The 19,297-nt window shown below is 44.1% G+C and overlaps 1 protein-coding gene across 1 annotated transcript; it reads right to left on the reverse strand.

Annotated features, from left to right (window-relative positions):
- Positions 1 to 969: 969 nt before the first annotated feature.
- Positions 970 to 13,951, reverse strand: LOC311319750 (leucine-rich repeat-containing G-protein coupled receptor 5-like; the record flags this gene model as incomplete). Its single annotated transcript, XM_084451354.1, has 16 exons — positions 970 to 1,934; positions 2,022 to 2,087; positions 2,250 to 2,338; positions 2,619 to 2,744; positions 3,510 to 3,575; positions 3,834 to 3,905; positions 4,164 to 4,232; positions 4,484 to 4,555; positions 4,678 to 4,749; positions 4,884 to 4,952; positions 6,533 to 6,604; positions 6,851 to 7,066; positions 9,872 to 9,943; positions 10,111 to 10,182; positions 11,077 to 11,148; positions 13,749 to 13,951. 16 exons carry the CDS (start codon positions 13,949 to 13,951, stop codon positions 970 to 972), a joined length of 2,373 nt encoding a protein of 790 aa, XP_084307480.1.
- Positions 13,952 to 19,297: the final 5,346 nt, after the last annotated feature.

Here is a 19,297-nt window from a genome sequence, read left to right on the forward strand (position 1 = left end):
TTTATATTAAAACAATTTCTAAAGAAAGTTTGTTTCTTTGTTTCATTTGTGTGACTTTGTTGTGTACCCAAGGGAATCCCCCTCAATTTGTCTTGGGAGGTTTTGAAATGAAAGGACTCAAAGACACTAAACACATGATAGTATTTATTCTGTACATATCTCTCCAAAACACCCAATTTATGATTTATTTATTATATTTCACTTATCAATATTAGCTGATAACTGATCTCACTTGCCTCTATATGAGCTGTGGATGTATTTCCTTACACTGGCAGTAGATCAATACAGCAGGAGAATCTTGTTGGCCTACAGTGTAAAGTTGATAGAGCTCACTAGTTTATATGAGTGGGACGATGCAACAATATTCACAAAGGCTCTCCTGGGATTTAATCGATGCGTAACATATGAGTGGAACAGATGCAACCTGAACTGGATAATGCTGTAAGCATCATTAAACTTTTACACTTCCAAACATGTTGGGAAAAGAGGCGCGGAAATACAATGTCAAATATTTCAATTCGATGAGAATGGGATTAGAATAGAGATTAATTAATATTGTCAATTTATTACCTTTTCTTTTTTTTTTACCACTGATATGGTATTAATTTGATATTTTTCAGCCCTTGTGAATAAAGCACATATTTTACAGTGCCTTTCACGTTCATAAGCATTCACAATAATAGTCTCATATAGAAACATTGTCCTCCCTTTGTCTCGCATAATTACAGTAGTACCATGACTTAACATCTCTTTCCCCTCGACTGCAGGTGTCAGGGAATCAGACCATGCTAATATAACCAGTGACCTCAGCGTTTGAGGCTGGGGGGGGGGGGGGGGGGGGGGTCAGAAGAGCTGTTATTCTCTGCGTGGGTCTAACTGACCCCAGTACCTTTTTTCTCATCTGACCTTGATGTGAGGTGTTTCCAACCCTAACCCTACAATGTCGGGGGAACCAATGCTTGCATAGGCTCACAGGACCGCTTCTCTGCTTCCCCCGAGTCCACTGCTAGCATGGTGTTCTCCCTTTAGCCTGTATGACATCCAGCGGAGAAGCTTATTCAGCTCCTCTCTGAAATGGGGGTTGAGGAGCATATAAAGCAGCGGGTTGAGACAGGTAGGCAGGGGCACAATCAGTAACATTACAAACCTGGCAACCTCCGGGCTGGAGAGCAGAGAAAGTCGGAGCAGAGAGGAAAAGGAGAGGAACGCTGAGGGGAAAGAGAGGAGGGAGTTGGTGAGGAGGAGGCAAGCCACCATTTTTGTCGTGGCGCAGTCCTTGTTGTCGTCCGTCTCCGACATCTCTTTGTCCATATGGCAGTAGAGATGGATGTAGATGACGGTCATGATCACGTAGCAGAGGGAATTGATCAGTACCAGGGCTGTAGCGTAGCCTAAACGGGTTGAGACTCTGTGAGGGAAGTCTACGCAGAGGGAGGAAAGGTCATTTCCACTCTCGTTATGGAGACACCAGGCAGCTATAGCCACAGAGAGGGCGCAACATAAAACCAAGATTACTTGAACACTCCTAAACCGTAGTGGACTCTTCCGAGTCAAGGGCCCGATCGTGCATCGGGCGGTGTAGCCGCGCTCTATGACGATAGCAGTTAGCAGGAAGACGCAGGCTTCGGAAGAGAAGGTAGACAGGAAGTTGACAAGCCTACAGCCCGGGCCGTTCTCCCACCACGGACCATACGCAGCGAAGTCACCCATGGTCATACCGTCCACGACAGCCAGGATGGCAGTAGAGAGGCCAGCGACGAGGTGCACCCAGGCCAGAACCCCCAGTAGACGCTGGTTAGGGGTCGTGGGCGCCGATGAGAAGAAGATGGAGACCAGAACCAGGGAGTTGCCAGTGAAGGAGAAGATGACGACGGTCCACACGCCGCCTCGCTCCAGCCGGCTCTCGAACAGGCTCCGGCAAGCCTGGAAAGGACCTGGAGAGGGAAGAAGAAGAAAAATCAGGAAGAAAGCGAACATCTCCGAGGACCAGGCCCTGGAGTACGCCCTGGCTGCAGACTCACCTGGGGCAGGAGAGCACTGAACTACACGCTGTGATCTGGCCTCCAGTTCCACGGAGTCACCATCCTCTGTATGAAAAAAGCTTAAAAGGTTAATATCTCATTTCCAGCAGCAGCATGACGTTAGCGGTATCAAGATTTGATTTGATCTGATTGGGGAAGAGGAAGGGCTCATTGTGAAGCCGGGCTGGGGCTGTGTGTGGGAAACGCTGTCTTTACTGGTGTTCTCACCGCTTCCTCTCGTCCAGACACGACGAGAATTGTTATTCTCGCTCAGAGCAAACGCACAGCACTGGGAGGCATAGGGCATCTCCACCACCCTGGAGACGACACCAAAACCACATCAGCCTCACACACAGTCATCCAACACACCAGCGCATAGCCTACTGTATTCTCTAGAAATGGTACACAGGTTCTGTATATTGATGCACCAGAAACCATACAGCATACACTTACCGTACAATATAATAACACATCACCAAATGTGACACCCAATATGGCATACTATATTTATACAGTACCACTCTAGTCCATATTTAGACCAGTCTACTCTATATTTAGACCGGTCTCTCTTGTAGTCTTTGAGTCCCCCGTACCAACCTGAGTCTGGGGAGGTTCTGAAGGGCCGGTGTGTCTCTCAGATCCATGTTACCAGCCAGCCTCAGGTGAGTGAGACCCTGGAGACCGTCCAGAGAGAGGGAGGACAGCCGGTTGGACGAGAGGTCGCTGTGGGAGAGGAAGAAGAGGTGAGGCGGGTCGAATGGAAACTTCAAATGTTGGGTTGTTATGGAATTCATTAACATGACTGTGTGACATCATGTCTGCTTGCTGTTGGATTGAAGATGGATGTTTGGAGAGGGCAAAGGGGTCTGCTTGGAAATGGTGAGAGGGGAGTAGGGAAATTAAATGTTGTGTTTGTGAGAGAGAGAGAGAGAGAGAGAGAGAGAAAGAGAAGGAGAGAGCGTGGCCTCATATTAGTCCCAGTGATCAGGCATCTCATGGAATGTTTCTGCTTGTGCCTCACCAATATAAAATTAATTATATATAAAATTAATTATTATTATTATGGTAACACTTTACAATAAGGGTACATTAATAAGCATTAGTCAATGCATTATTACGCATTAAGTAACAGTTAACTAATGTCTCCATTAACCATTTACTAATGTTATTTATGTTAACTAAGGTTAACTCATCTAACCCTAGCCCTAACCTTAACTAAGGTATTAGTTAACATTAGTAACCTAACCTAACCCTAAATAAGCATAAGTTAACAGTTAACTAAAGTTTTTTGTGACCCTTATTGTAAAGTGTGACCATTATTATTATTATTATTATCATCATTAATATGTTGTGACGTAGGTCAGTAAACACACAGAAACATCACAACCATTGCAAACTGTCACTGTAGGTGTAATTCTGGGTGTTATCATGGAAACGGTGACCATTTTGAATTGGGACTGATGACAACATTTATATCGTCACACTCACATGTCCTGGATCTTCCTACAGCCGCTGAGACTGGGGAGACGCCGGATCAGGTTGTGGGACAGATCCCTACTGGGCAAATACAAACAGTGTTCAGGTTCCAGGAAGACTGGACAGTGGTCATGTAGGCCTACTGTATGAACGTACAGGTGTGTTTAGGTTCCAGGATGACCAGAGTGGTCATGAAGGCCAACTGTATGAATGTACAGGTGTGTTTAGGTTCCAGGATGACCAGAGTGGTCATGAAGGCCAACTGTATGAATGTACAGGTGTGTTTAGGTTCCAGGATGACCAGAGTGGTCATGAAGGCCAACTGTATGAACTTACAGCTGTGTGAGGTTGGGCAGCTGGTCACACACGGTACTGGGCAGGGAGGAGATTGGTGAACCTGTGACAGCTCTTGCAAGAGGGAGAGAATGAGATTAATGGGAAATTAAAATTTTATCTGGAGTTGGTAATACAATGCCTTGTGCCACAGCTAGTAGCTCTCAGCTCTGTTTAATTTAAGTAGCTTTGAGAATGAAAACATATGGGCAACTCTGGATTATGTCTGGAAAGTCTATGACTGAGAGTTAGGCAAGTGAAGTGAATGTGCTGTTGGTCACTTTGGAGGCTAGACCTGGAATTTAGACATTTCTGTGATTTTTATAGACTTACAGCCTCTCCAGACTGTGTGTCCCAGTGAAGTCCGGGAACTCTGTCATCTCTGTGGCCCCAATGAGTGATCTGCTCACATAGGGAGAAGAGGCAAATGTAAAGATTTTGTTTAAGAATGTATTGGAACTCTTGGTGGTCATTTTAAATGGGTGTCTAATGTTCCACATGCACAGCTACAATGTGCGGTCGTATACGATGCTTGTTCCAGGAATCTTCTAGCTTGCTAGATAAACATGTTAGGCTCTGTTAGATTTTATTACTTTAAATAATATGATTTAAATTCAAGATGTCAAGCTACAATGCTGATCCAATTGACTTACAGCGTGTGTAGCTCTGGTAAATGCTGGAAGGCTGACCAGCCCACAAACAGGAGGGGGTTGTTGTGGAAGTATCTGTAGGGTAGATAATTAGATTCCAGTTTCATCCGTGAAATACTTATCAAATATTACTGATCTCTTCGACATTTAATCATTTAAATAAATAATAAAGTAAAATAACCCTTGTGGACACGTACATGGTCACAAGAGAAGGGTTTCTGGTGAAGGCATATTCTGGGATGGAGTGTATTCTGTTGCTATGGAAAGTCCTGGGGATAAGAAATCCTGATTTATTGAGTACATGCATGACAAGTAAGTTGTGTGTATGTCAATACACATCTGTCTGTTTACAGTTGAAGTAATAAGCCTAAATCTAAATAACAGTACACAGTATTTAACTCACAGTTCCTTGAGGTTCGGGAGGGCACCGATGGCAGTTGGAAACATGTCTATGTTGTTGTAATTTAAATCTCTGGAGGAGGAAATGGATGGGCAGTTGAGAATGAAGGGATATTTGAGAGAGAAGTGACAGGTAGGTAATACTGTATGTTTTCCATATTGTAAATTACTGTCCTCTATGCAACCTCTGGTTGATCACCTGTACAGTATTTTGATTCAACTCTCCTCCCTTCTCTCTTTCGCCCCCCCCCCCTTTCTCTCTCTCTCTCTCTCTCTCTCACTCTCTCTCTCTCTCTCTCTCTCTATATATATATATATATATATACTGTATATAATATATATCCTTCTCTCTCTCTATATTCTTCTCTGTCTCTCTCTCTCTCTCTAAGTGCTACACACCACTCTAGCAGGCTCCCTGCATCCTGTTTGTAAACACTGTGTCCCTGGGAGCTGCCAGCGGTTGATTGGCTCTGACAAAGACAGCTGGTTTCCCAGTAATGGTTCACAACCTGCTATTTCCTCAACACTTCTCCATTGTACTGCTGAGAATGAATAATGAAGGTCAAAGGCTGCTGGAAGAATTCCAAGTTCCTGTGAGAAAACGACAATCTGATCAACAGATAAGGACATACAATTACGTTTGATGTTTTTGGGCTCAGATACCATATAAATTGATACTACAGTACATGAAAACGTGCCAGTTGGCAGACACTTTTGTCTAAAGTGACTTTGTGAGTGTATACATTTCCAACAAGGACGCCCCCAGTGGGAACTAAGCCCCTAATTCTAGTGGTGAACGGGCGATGCTCTTTACAGGTACCAATGATATGCAAACATCACAATGTAATTTACCGTACACAACAATGAGCTAAGGGCTGATCGTATTTCTTTTACTTAGTTGACTCGTAGTAACTCAGTATCTCAAATGCAGAGGCGTATACATTCAGACCCAGACGGAAATCTTTTTCAAAACCGCAAATGGTTCTGTGTTATATAGGTCTCTCCAGTAATGGGTCCAATCCAGCTAAATTTCAGCCAGATGCACTGTAAATATAACAGATAAGACAGCACACTATTCAATATACTGTGTGTAAAATTGTGTTGTTATGTGGTTTTCCCCCTATGAAGATGAACTACACCATGGTACTACAGTGACCTGTTTGTGTTGTCCTGGGTCCAAGGCTAATGGCAGTGCTGAGTGGTGGTGTACACTACAGAATGCCCCAGGGTTGTTTGGGTATTGCGCTGCAAACACTCAGGAAACATATGCATCCGAGATTGAGGGTAATTGGGGGAGGGCTGTGGCCACACACTGTGATGCTCCAGATGAGCCCCTTGGGGCCGTTTGAACTCCAGTGGTGGCTCACTTAAGGCAAACCGTTTAGCCCTCTTGTAAAGATCGACTCTGACGTACGCATTGGTAGAGTAAGCACACCTGCACTGCTGCTTTGTTCAACAATGCCATATGGCTAAAGCAGTGTATTGTTTGTTTGTTTGTTTGTTTGTTTGTTTGTTTGATTGCTGCTCTACTTGATTACTACCCAAATTACCTGCAAAAACTGTAAAATGCATGTATACAGTACATATGCACGTCTTGAATTACTGCCTAATAACATCATGAAGTGTAACATTTGACGTTGGAGGTGAACTCACAGAGTCTCTAGGCTCTCTAGTCCATCAAAGCACCTCTCCCCCAGAGATTGGATGCGGTTGTTATGGAGATGTCTGTCAAGGTTCAGGAGAGAGAGTAACTGACAGTTACGTTATTATAACTTATAAACAGAAGGAAAGAGAGAAGAGAGAGAGGGAGAGGAAGAAAGACAAACAGAAGTACTAGGTTGTGAAAAGACAACAATGGAAGAAAAAAAAAGTATATATATTTTAAATATTTATTTTTTACAATTAAAAAATCTATAATTCTGAAGAAACTGATGCAAATCATCAGTACCGTAGTTCCATAGTGGTACTCACAGGACAACCAGATGGGTGAGGCTGGCAAATGCATGGTCAGGGATGTGGGTGATGTGGTTGAGAGCGAGGGTCACTGCCTGCAGCCCAGGCACTCTGGACAGGGCATGTGTGGGTACGTCTGTGAGAGAATTGTCATCTAGCCACAGGTGGCGCAGCGACGCCAAGCCCTTGAAGGACCCTGCGGGCACACTGGCAATGTGGTTGGCATCTAAACGCCTGGCAAACAGGGAAACAATATGGGTTTCAGTTAGAAACTGCTTGAAAGGAGGGCAGCAATTTACAACGTGAGCACATATTGTTCATTCATTCTAGAGAAATAAACATGCATACAAGAAAAATCATAATGACAGATGACTAAAAAGGTAATATCAATTTTTGACATCCATAAACAGTTAAGTACAGAACAGAAATACAGTAGACATTGCATCAGTTCATATTCATTTACAGTGACGCTGCTTCCTACAAGAGTGTCTTTTCCGAGAGACATCCTCTACCAGGGTGGTCTGTCAATGCTCTAGGTCTGTGCATTCTTCCGGTGTGTGGTAGTAATTTCTGGTGTTGACATTCACTCTGGGGACATAGTTGTCTGACAAGGGGTCCAGGCATCACCGCAAGCATGTAGCTCACCCCCCACCCCGTCTAACGTGTGAACTTGAGATTGGTAAGTCTAAACAACGGTGATCGCTGTTTACTCTGACCCAGTATTCAGCAAACAAGGGCCTGATTGAGAAGCTGAGGACAGTGGATCAGGTAAACATGTTGAGGGGTGAGCTGCAGGGCTCCATGCAAGGGCCCTTTCCTTTTTGGAGAGTGTATGTTTTGTGTGTGTGTGTGTGTGTGTGTGTGTGTGTGTTGTGTGTGTGTGTGTGTGTGTGTGTGTGTGTGTGTGTGTGTGTGTGTGTGTGTGTGTGCTACAGTATATGCCATCTATTGATGACACTTGTCCTCCCTTCTCTCTCTCTCCCACCTTTCCTGTCAACCTCAGAAATGCCCTCCAAAAAAATTATTGATAAATAATAAACTAATAAAATAAAGGATAGGGCAATAGGCTCTTTTTTTGTGCAAAGCTCATCCTTTTCTGCTATCACGGAGGATGAACATGAACTTAGGAAAATGTTTGTACTATTTAGAAAAATGCAACTGACAAAATCCCCACCCCTCCCTTCAAACTCTCTAAGCTGCGGCAGAAAGTTGGCTTCCTGTACAGAAACCGTTCTAGTTTTCCTATGTTCTGTAGAAAAATAATTGTTCACACTGTTTTTCTATCAGTATTAGACTTTGGTGACACTATCTATAGACATGCATGCTTCCGTGACAACCTTGAAACCCTTGGACTGTCTACCAGTCTGCCCTAAGATTTTATTATTGGTAAACTTCCACCTTACATCTCGTCTCTGTTGGACTGGAGCCTTGGCACCCACCAGACCCGATCTAATGATCGGCTTCTTCTGAACTTGGAAGGGCTGCTTTTTTCCGTGATTCTCCTAATACTTGGAATACGTTACAACAGACTCTAAAGCTTGAGGTCTTTCCTTCAGTCACAGAGTTTAAGTCCATGGCTCTAGACCTACAGTATGTACTTCAACCTGTAACTGTTTTTAATTCTCATTAGTGTACATTGCATTTGTTTTGTTGATTTGATTTGTGTCTGTGTAAACTTGTCATGTCTATAAATGAGGGATACCTCAGTGCTTCACTGGTATAAATAAAGGTTTGAAATGGAATGAAACTAGGAGAAAACAAATGGCACTCACTAGGCAGGTATAGGTAGGTTGACAGGCAGGTAGGCCATCCAATCATTTCAAGTTGGCAACTCAAAATGATTGGATCAACTTCTTACAGTCCTGCGACTTCCACAGATTACAGATTTATTTCATATTAGTGTCAGAGCACTTTATTTATTGATTGCTGTCGGAATTTAATGAGAGTTGCAAAAAAATATAACAAAAAGTGCTTCTGAGCCAAACCACCTACTGCACCTTTAAGTCACATTTTCATGAGTTGGAGTTGAGTTTTGATATCAGCTATTTTATATTTGTATATCATATATGCCATATAATGTATATCATAACAACAGTGTTCACAGTGTTCAATCATGCAAATGTTCTCAGGCATGTTTTATTTAAAGGTGCAGTAGGCGGTTTGTCTCAGAGGCATTTGCGAATTACCAAAATTGGACAACTATGCTTATTACATTTGCCTTTTACCAGAAGCCTTAGATTGTGTGTGTGTGTGTGTGTGTGTGTGTGCGTGTGTGTGTGTGTGTGTGTGTGTGTGTGTGTGTGTGTGTGTGTGTGTGTGTGCGTGTGCGTGGGGACAGGTGTGTATGTGTGTGTGTGTGTGCGTGTGTGCATGCATTTATGTCTGTTTGTGTGTGGTATCAGGCTTAGGTCCCATTACCAACCTTATACCGAATTTCTAAACGCCATGGAACATTTTTCTCCCTCTGGAGAATAATACTTCTAAACAAAACATATGAAATAAACCTGAAAATTTAGCTTAGCGTCAAAACATAGTCTGTCTATCATCAAGAAAAGCCAAAATTCCTAAATATAGCAGACCTGTTTTCTAGAAGGGAACGAGGCTCTGCTATTACAGAACTACTGAAAGACCGAAGACAGGCTCACTTAGCGCAGCCTCAAATAGGAGTAATGTCTGTTCTCCTCCCTAGCCTGTGCCTGTGCCACCTCAGTCTAACTAGATCTTACTTTGCCACAGGACTGTTTAGGGGCTACAGTACATTCAAGCCAGCTGTGACATGCTATAGTACACACACCTGATGGGTTTTTGTCCTAATTTCCAGAGTAAGGCTAACATAAAGGGTGCTAGCTGAATAAAAGGTTAGCTGACTTCATCTCACAGGAGCATGGCATGGCTGGCTAACTATCACAGAGGTAAGGTTAGCACCAGGAGCATGGCATGGCTGGCTAACTATCACAGAGGTAAGGTTAGCACCAGGAGCACGGCATGGCTGGCTAACTATCACAGAGGTAAGGTTAGCATCAGGAGCATGGAACTCACAGAGACTGCAGCATCCTCAGGTTCTCCAGGGCCTTGGTTGGGACCTGTTTGAGATTATTGTTCTGTAGCATTCTGAAGAACAAATAAAATAGTGAGACAAGTTATGAAAGAGGCATTAGGAGTGAGTGAGATGTGAGGATCAGAGTTTTGAAGATTTTGTGTAATTTTGATGGTCAGAGAAAATTTATGTTATGTGCCACTATGTGCAGTTTCAGACATATTTAAAGAAAGATACTTACAGTATTTTAAGATTGAGTAGTCCAGTGAAAGCTCCTTTAGGGATCTCTGTCAAGCCATTCCCTGCTAGACGGCTTGAAGAGAAAGGCAAAATAAATAAATAACCATTTGATGATAATTTAGGTACTGTATACAGAAATTATAGCACCACAAAATAATCATTACACACAGTATGTGTGTGATTTTGTGTGTCCTTGGTGATACTAAGCTACTGCAAATACTGTAAAAAGATTGAAAAGGCAAAAATATTACTTTCCAACATGCACCCCACAGCTTTACAGTAATACCGTACAGTACGTGCTAACAGAAAGACGACACCCTTGTAAATTATAACCTGAGCCTGTTCTTACTTAAATTCAATATACTGAGTCCCATTTAGTACCACAAAAGGCAACAGTCTATTTAATAAGGGGGGAAAGCAAAGACAGGCGTCTAATTTTAACATGTTTAGTGCTTCTGGCTACATCCTCGTTCAGAATGTTCTCTTAGTTAATCTCCAGAGTCCCTTTGAGCCCTCTAAGCCGTTAGTCTGTACTGGCTCTGGTGTGATGTTTTCCCTTACCCCATATTTACAGATTAAATTAATCCCGGATTCTCTCATGTGTCTTTTCCATTAGTGTTTGGGGACATGCCAAAGTTTCAGAGACTATGGTCAAACCCAGTGTAGAGTGGAATGGTTTGACAGACTTCAGTTAAATGGTTGCTCTCTGTCTGTGGTAAATTTCAGAATAAAGACAGTAAATTCACCTCAAAGGGCCTTTTATGCATAATCATATACTTATGAAAATATAAAATACAGGAATTTCAAAACGAACACCAATTATATCTTATAGCCTACTACACACACATACAGTAGTAGCACAACGGAGTGAAAGTCAGAGAAACTAAATGACCATTTGAGGCCCTGGGGTCAATCTCATTGACCATTCAGGGACCATTGGTGGTGTGGAGAGAGCGGTGGTACTCACAGCTCCTGGAGGAGGCGCAGGTGGGCGAGGCCCACGGGGGGGAGGAGCCTGAGGCTGTTCATGCTCAGATCCCTGCAGGGGGAACAGAGAGGGTGTGTTAGCATGACAACCACGTACCCAGCTGTTCATTCCTGGCACACTGTCAAATCATGTACTACCTGATCTGGAGGTGAATGTGTGTGTGTGTGTGTGTGTGTGTGGAGGGGGTGTATTACAGTATATCAGTTACACCCCACACACCCACACACAATTTAGTTAATTTAGAACGCTAAACCAGCTTACAGGTATATATGACTGTTAGATGGCAAATTGATTCTACTTTTGAAACAAGGCATTTTAAGTTCTTTGTATCATGGGTAGTGACATCACAGCACATTGCAGCTGAGAAGCAAACAAGCAGATCATCAGAGACATCATGGAGCCAGGTGTGAAGCCATGTTAGACAGTGCAAACAAGTAGTACTAAAGGCCCTAAATAATCCTTCTTCATATCGACTCCAATGGACATCAAAAACACTGATTCATGATATAACGACCCTCTATAAGGCTTGTTAACAGCTCTGCCAAGGGAGCTAGCTCTCTTGGTGTTGCGGTTAGCGAGCCAGGTTTGGAGACAGGAGGTCGTTGGTTCACTACAGCCTCTTTATCACAAACACCTTAGGTATTTACTGCATCTTGTGATTTGGACATGAGGTGAGGACTGACAGCATTGAGTGTCAGATGTAAGGGGGGATTGGTCTCCCATGCAAGCCCTTAACATTTCACTACTAAGACGAAGATTAGCAAGGTGTCTTGATGCAAAGCATCCTTCTACAACTGTGTCTCAGTCAACCCCTTCGTTGACATAAATATGACAGTTTTGGACACAGACCGTTTAAATGCTGAGGAAAGTCAAATTCAAAATGTAAATGTTTCGTTTCAAAATGTCTCACTACTATATCGAAATCATGAACAGAAATATTCAAAATAACAATCAAAGTCAAGTAGAGTAACCAGACAAAAATAGACTGATCTTCCTCTGCACTTTTCCAACCGTTCTAGAAGTCTCAACAGCCTCACATGCAGCAGGCTCTCTGACAAGGCAGGAACAGACTGCTATCTGCGTCTCACTCAGTCCCCCAGATAAAGAGTCACTATCTCGTCAAAGCTGGTTACTTTAAGCAGCGCCATACATGTTGAATACAGGTCGGAATGCTCCATGTTAAGGAGTGAGGGGGGTTAAAATTTGACATCACCCCACAAGCATTCCCATCAGGTCAGGTTATGACTGGATATGGGAGCCGTAAGGAGGGGGAGTTAGAACGATTCCAAAGGTCATGCACTGACCAGGGGCCCCATATACCACTATTATGATGAGGTCTAGGCTTGTGGGGCCCCAATATTATATTGTTTCATAGGACCCATATTTTCTAGCGGCGCCCCTCTGTATATGCATTCCATTGAAATCTTAATCTATAAAAAATCTATTGAGAGTTGAGCATCAACATTATACCACAATTTAGCATATGATACCTGTAATAGCACAATGAGCCTGCATTAACACTTGATAATATAAACATTAAACAAACAAACATCGACTGGAAGCGCCATGTTAAAGGTGTGAGTCCAGCAACATGATTGATTATGTTTCAATGTCAGGAATCCATAGCATTTCCTCGTGGAGTCCTGTAGTCTACTTCCTACAGACTGATTTAAGGGAAGGGGTTTATCTGGGCACTTGTGAAAATGGACATGCACACATGCACTTTGCAATATATCATGCAGAATATAATGCACATATATTCACATAGGCCTACTGTACAGTCATCACACACATACATCACACCCACGCTAAGCTACTCATCCCATGATTGTATGTGATGAATCTGTAGCTACAATATCCTTAGCGGAAGCAGGAAGAGAAAACCGCTATGGGACCCATCATAAAAATAAAAAAAATGAATGGTGGTGAACGGCGTGAGAAAAAAAAATTCTTGATCGCGATTGAATTGTGCCATGACCATCACATATTGTCAATTTAAAACATACATTTTACTAATCTTGGTTAACTTACAAGTTTGCTAATATTAGCTAGCCGAATTAGTACACTCGTTTAACACTCTCCAAAAACTTGTAAAGCTGATCTCCCATGTCAGCTCTTACAGAAGTGACTTCTCTCCTTTCGTATTCCTGCAACTCTTAACATGGCGAGAAGTGATTTTTACCTCTTTTAATAATTTTAAACTCGTTCTGGAATAACTGTTTTACAGTAGCCTACGACAAACTGCGACTTTCTTGACTTGCAAAATTATGTTTTAAATTGACAAACATCATATGTGATGGTCATGGCACAATTCAAACGGGATCAAGAAATTATTTATCGCCATAGACTACCGTACGTATTTTTCCCCAATTAAGGTCCCATGCGACGGCTCAGGCACTATTGACCTCAGGGCACATTACGCGCACCAGATAGGATACCCCAAACTCTGTGCGCCTGTAGGCCTAGGATACAATCAGGGGTGTAGTGGAGGTTAAACTCAAGCAAAGTTTACCCACCTCTTTAAAATGAGGCTGAGAGTTTACTCACTTTCGGGTCAAACAAGGTGGGTAAACTCTGCATTTGAGTTTATCCACCTCTGTATTTACCACTACACCTCTGGATACAATAAAACATTCGTTATCTATACTCACAGGTATGAAGTGAACACACTCAAGTTCGAGGGTATATCCTCAAGACCGAGGTCCACACAGTCTACCCGCAAAAGTATTCCGTCGCCTTCACATGTAGGCCTACATCTTGCCGGGTAGCCGATGTTTCGCGACTTCGACCTCGAGCCATCCGCAGCTCCAAGCATGAAGGTGAATGTCAATGCCAGACGGTACATTCTATCCATTGTAGTGGACTTTGAATAATAGCCTATGCACGATAAATTTGAACAAGACTCTTAGCTTGTTGCTGTTATTCGAATAGGTGGGACCGCAGCGCGCAGCCCATGTCAGACGCAAGCTGAACGGCTCTGTAGAAGTGACATGTGTGTAGGTATGCACACTTCGTCTCAGCTGAATTTTTCTTTTCTGTTTTTTAAGGTCAGTGTTCGTGCGGAGAGGAGGGGCGCTGCTGGCATCGACATGTGTTCTAACCATGCGGGACAATTAGTGTTTTATTGCGCAGTTATCCACCCCTTGAAGTTTTGATATTGGATCTCTAAATATTAATATCAAAAGTGGGATTGAAAGAATGAAAGTAGACCTCAGGTTTCACTGTTGTTTCTTTTTTCGTTCTTTTTTTAAGAGTGTTTAGATATTTAGGCCTACAGATATTTAGGCTACAGAGGCTAGATTAATCATATAGCGACCTGATGATCACAAGAAATCTTTGAATTACATAATTCCAGTGTTTTAGGGCTGTGTTGAGATCATGATAAAAGAGATGAGATCTTCTTTCAGCTGTTCGTACAATGGAGAAAATGTGAAAATGCCTCACAGAGCAGAGCCGCACATACAGTAATAGTCTAGGTTATAGCGGTTAGACCGGAACACCTGTCCTTCCTGTATTTTTCAGCACCATGGATAGCTCCTCAATTGGGGAAAGGCACTACATCCACCAAGTGCGAAGCCACACTACATCTTCCAGTGCACTTCCATCAAGAATTTTCATTCATTCCGTTTGGCAGTGCAACTTTTCATACTGTATTTTATACAGTATCTAGAATTGGTGGGTGGTGGTGGTGGTGGTGGTACTGGTCTGCTTATTTCCCCAAAATGGAAATACTCTCTCTTCTCTATTCCACAGTTTTCCCCGCCCTCTTTTGAATTCCATGCGGTCTCTGTCACGTATCCAATCAAGCTCACCATTGCTGTTGTGTATCGCCCACCAGGCCCCCTTGGTGAGTTCCTGGTGGAGCTTGATACACTAGTTTCGCACTTCCCTGACTATGGGTTTGCACTCATCCTTCTCGGCGACTTCAACATCCAGAGTGAGAAATTGGAACCTATTTCCTCTTCTCTGACTCAGTGCGTATTGATAGACAGAGCCTGAGAATAGCTGAGCGTAAATGGAGGAAAGGCAGACTCCCAGAGGACCTTCTTAATTTCCAATCTCTTCTTTCCACTTCTCCTCCTCCCTGTCTGCTTCTAAAGCTGCTTTCTTCCTCTCTAAAATTCGAACCTCTGCTTCCAAACCTAAAAAACTCTTTGAAACCTTCTCTTCACTACTCCAGCCCCCACCTCCTACTCCCAACTCCTCCCTTCTCCCTGACGATTTTGCCAACTTCTTTGACAAGAAAGTTAACGATATCAGATCCTCTTTCACCCCTCCCCCGGTCAATGCTCCGTGCACCAACCTCACCTCCCCACCCCCACCCTCTCTTCCCTCTCCATTCCCCCCCCTCCTCTCCACGTCCCACCTTGTCCCACTTTTCTCCTCTCTCCGCCAACGAGGTCCTCAACCTTGTAACATTTAACTGCCCCACCACGTGCTCCCTAGACCCTGTTCCCTCGCCTCTCCTTAAGTCTGTTGCACCCAATCTCCTTCCCTTCCTAACCCACCTCATCAACGCATCTCTTGTATCACGATGCTTTCCCTTTGCTTTCAAGACCACCAGAGTCACCCCCCTCCTGAAGAAACCATCTGTCGACCCCTCTGATGTCAAAAACTACAGACCGGTTTCCCTTCTATCCTTTCTACTGTATCTAAAACAATTGAACGTGCTACAGTATCTTTCCACCATCTATCTAACCAGCTATCTTCATACCTCCACCAGAACGACCTCCTAGACCCTCACCAGTCCTGGTTCAAGGTTGGCTACTCGACAGAGACCGCCCTCCTTGCACTGATGGAGTCACCCCATGCCGCGAAAGTGAACTCTCTCTCTTCCGTCCTGTTACTCCTAGACCTGTCAGCAGCATTTGATACGGTAGACCACCAGATCCTCCTCTCCACCCTCGAGGAGAAAGGCGTCGCTGGCTCTGCACGCTCCCCGTTTGCATCCTACCTGACGGGCCGCTCCTACCAGGTGACGTGGAGAGGGTCGATGTCGGAACTGCGTAGTTTGACTACGGGGATTCCACAAGGGACTGTCCTGGGTCCTCTCCTTTTTTCCCTCTACACTACATCTCTGGGCTCTGTCATTCGCTCGCATGCCTTCTCCTATCACTGCTGTGCCGATGACCCAACTGGTCCTGTCATTTTCCCCTTCTGATACACAAGTGGAGACACACATAGCTGGGTGCTTGGCTGACATCTCGGAGTGGATGACAACACATCACCTCAAGCTCAATCTGGAAAAGACTGAGCTGCTGTTCCTCCCGGGGAAGGGCTGCCCGCACCGGGACCTGCCATCACCATTGAAGACACAGTGGTGATGCCGACTCGGACTGCGAGGAATCTGGGTGTGACCCTGGATGACCAATTGTCATTCTCCGCACATATCACATGTCACACGCTCCTGCAGATTCATGCTCTACAACATCAGGAGGATTCATCCTTTCCTCATTGATGAAATGGCGCAGGAGCTCATCCAGGCCCTGGTCATCTCCCGCCTAGACTACTGCAACTCCCTCCTTGCTGGGGCCCCGGCATCAGCCATTAAGCCCATGGAACTTGTCCAGAAAGCTACTACTCGCCTGGTGTTCAACCACCCCAAGTTCTCCAACACAACTTCCCTTCTCCGTTCCCTACACTGGCTCCCTGTAGTGGCTCGCATCCAGTCTCCAAACTCTGGCACTAGCCAGAGGGCAATGAAAGGAACAGCCCACTCCTACCTCCAGGCCATGGTCAAACCCTATACCCCATCCCGACCGCTACTCTCTGCTACCTCGGGGCGACTGGTTGCCTTGTCACTCTGAGGCCCCTGGGGTTAATCGACACGGTCACGGCTCTTCTCTGTCCTGGCCCCGCAGTGGTGGAACGAACTACCCACTGACATCAGGAAAGTCGCTGCCCATCTTTCGGCGCAGGCTCAAAATTAATCTCCTCAAGAAGTACTACAACGATCCTCCCTCTTAAGCACCCATTGTATTTTAGATTGCTATTATTGCACTTTGCCTTCAGCACTAGATTATGCTCTTGTTTTCGAAAGGAGATGCACTTGTGAGTTCTGGCAAGTAGTAGTATATTGGCTTTTCCTTTGTTAAATGCAATTATTGTTAGTCGCTTTGGATAAAAGCGTCTGCTTAATGACTGTAATGTAATGTACAGTCAGTATGCGCTGTCCTATGCTCAGTGCAAGGTGGGTCTGTAAGGCACATCTACAGTGCAAGTGTGCCACCTAGTGGCAGGGTACGGTATGTGGTTACAGAAGAAAAGGTGCACAGTGAACATGCTGCCCCCTGTGGTGTTATTTTTGTGCCAAAATTCTGTGCACGTGAAGGAATATTTAGAGTGCACAAAGGTATGTTTTTGAACTCGCAACTTAATTTCAAAAAGAAATGTATCGTCACACAAAATATTATTAATTCCGAGCAAAGGAAAATCTATTTTGTACTTAATAACCTTTGTTTATTTAAATATCTGCTAAAGTCCATATGCCACGCACAACACCTGCCCTGGAAGGGTGCAGTTGGACACTTGGAAATGTTGAGTTGGACAGTAGGCCTACTGTAAGTGGGCATATGTCACTAGTGTATTTATTAGATGTATGAAATATCTGTTTTTTATTACTCTTTCTTATTATTTCACCCTATAGACAAACAACACATTCACAAAATCACTTCACTACACTGTAAAGGGATCTGCTATATGGAATGAGAACCTTTGAACCTCAGGTGGATGATGCGTTTCCTGAGCAGTTGTGAGTCATAACGGACGAGTCATGTCCATACATGGTCATAATGCCAGGACTGTATGACCAGTGCTGGTCGTTATGAGAGCAGGACCTAGAGGAAGCATTTTCCTGTGGGGACATGGTCATGGAGGAAACCCTGATGAGAGCTTGACAGTGCGTAATAGCGTTATATCTCTGAGATATAGTAAATCCCCTAAGTGCAGTGACTGTGCACTGAATATTTTGTTGGTTTCAGGCCAAGAATAGTCATGTAAATGTAAAGAGAGGAACTAAAATAATCCTGTTTACATAAACTGAGCAGTCACCTTCAATATATTTCACTATAGGGGGGCAGAGAGAGGGCATGCAAGCTCATTTTTGCTTAGGGCTCACCTTTTGACTGAGAGACTGAAAGCATCTCAAGCTGTCTTCAACCTAATCTCTCCCTGTGCAAGGGCAAAGAAAGGAAGTGACATAGATTATTGAGATGAACCCAGTGATGTCTTGTGACCTACAAGGATGTTATCAGGACCCCTAAATAGGCCAAGCACTGATGACTGGTCGGCATAGGCTGCAGCCAGGGCAGCCCTGCCTGATCATAAAAAGGCTGCAGTGGGTTGCATGTCGGGCCCGTTTCCTTCACGGGATGGAAGGTGTTCTGTCTTCATCAGCACTCTGACAGAACACAGAGCTTCTTTACTTCCCCTCCCTCCTCCCTTCTCCTCTCTCCACCTCTCTTCTCCTCAGCCTCCCTCATCCTCTCCCCTCCTCCCTCCTCCTCTCCTCTCACTCCTCCTCTTCTTTCTCCTTTCTCCTCTCTCCTCTTCTCTTATGGGTTGAAACGCATTTATCACAGAAAGATAAACTTCCGTCAGTCAAAATATGAAAACCTTTTAGAAAAAAAAAAAGAAAAAGCACGTACTAGATATTAAAAAAACAATATTCCAAGTAGACAAAATGACTCAATGTGTAACAGATGAACTACAAAGACTATGGTAGAAAAGTGTTGATAGGATATTCAAAGCTAACGTGCCAGGCTGGCACACTACCACATTACTGAGACAGTGGGGCCCATCCATCTCTCCTCAGCCTTGCCCTGGAGTCAGAGGCCGAGGTCTGGGCATGTGCTCAAGGTCGACCAGCACTGTTTGAAAGAGGAAGTGTCTAATTGCAGCAGAACGGGAGGTTTCCTGAGAGAGAAAACGACCAATCCCAGTCTGGATGTCAGTGAAAGACAAGGAGGAAAAGCTTTATGACTCCCATTAAAGAGAGGGAGGGTGTGTCTGGTGTCTGTGTGTGTGTGTGTGTGTGTGTGTGTGTGTGTGTGTGTGTGTGCGTGCATGCACATGTGTGAGATTGTATGTAGTGTATGTTGGTGCATACACTTTAAGGTGTGTGTACGTGTGCATGTGTAGTTGTGTGTGTGGGAGGTGTCGAGGTTAACACATGGAACACGATGAGTTCTCTTTTCCACTG

Source organism: Borostomias antarcticus, assembly GCF_949987555.1.
Source record: "Borostomias antarcticus genome assembly, chromosome: 16".
Classification (NCBI taxonomy): Eukaryota; Metazoa; Chordata; class Actinopteri; order Stomiiformes; family Stomiidae; genus Borostomias; species Borostomias antarcticus.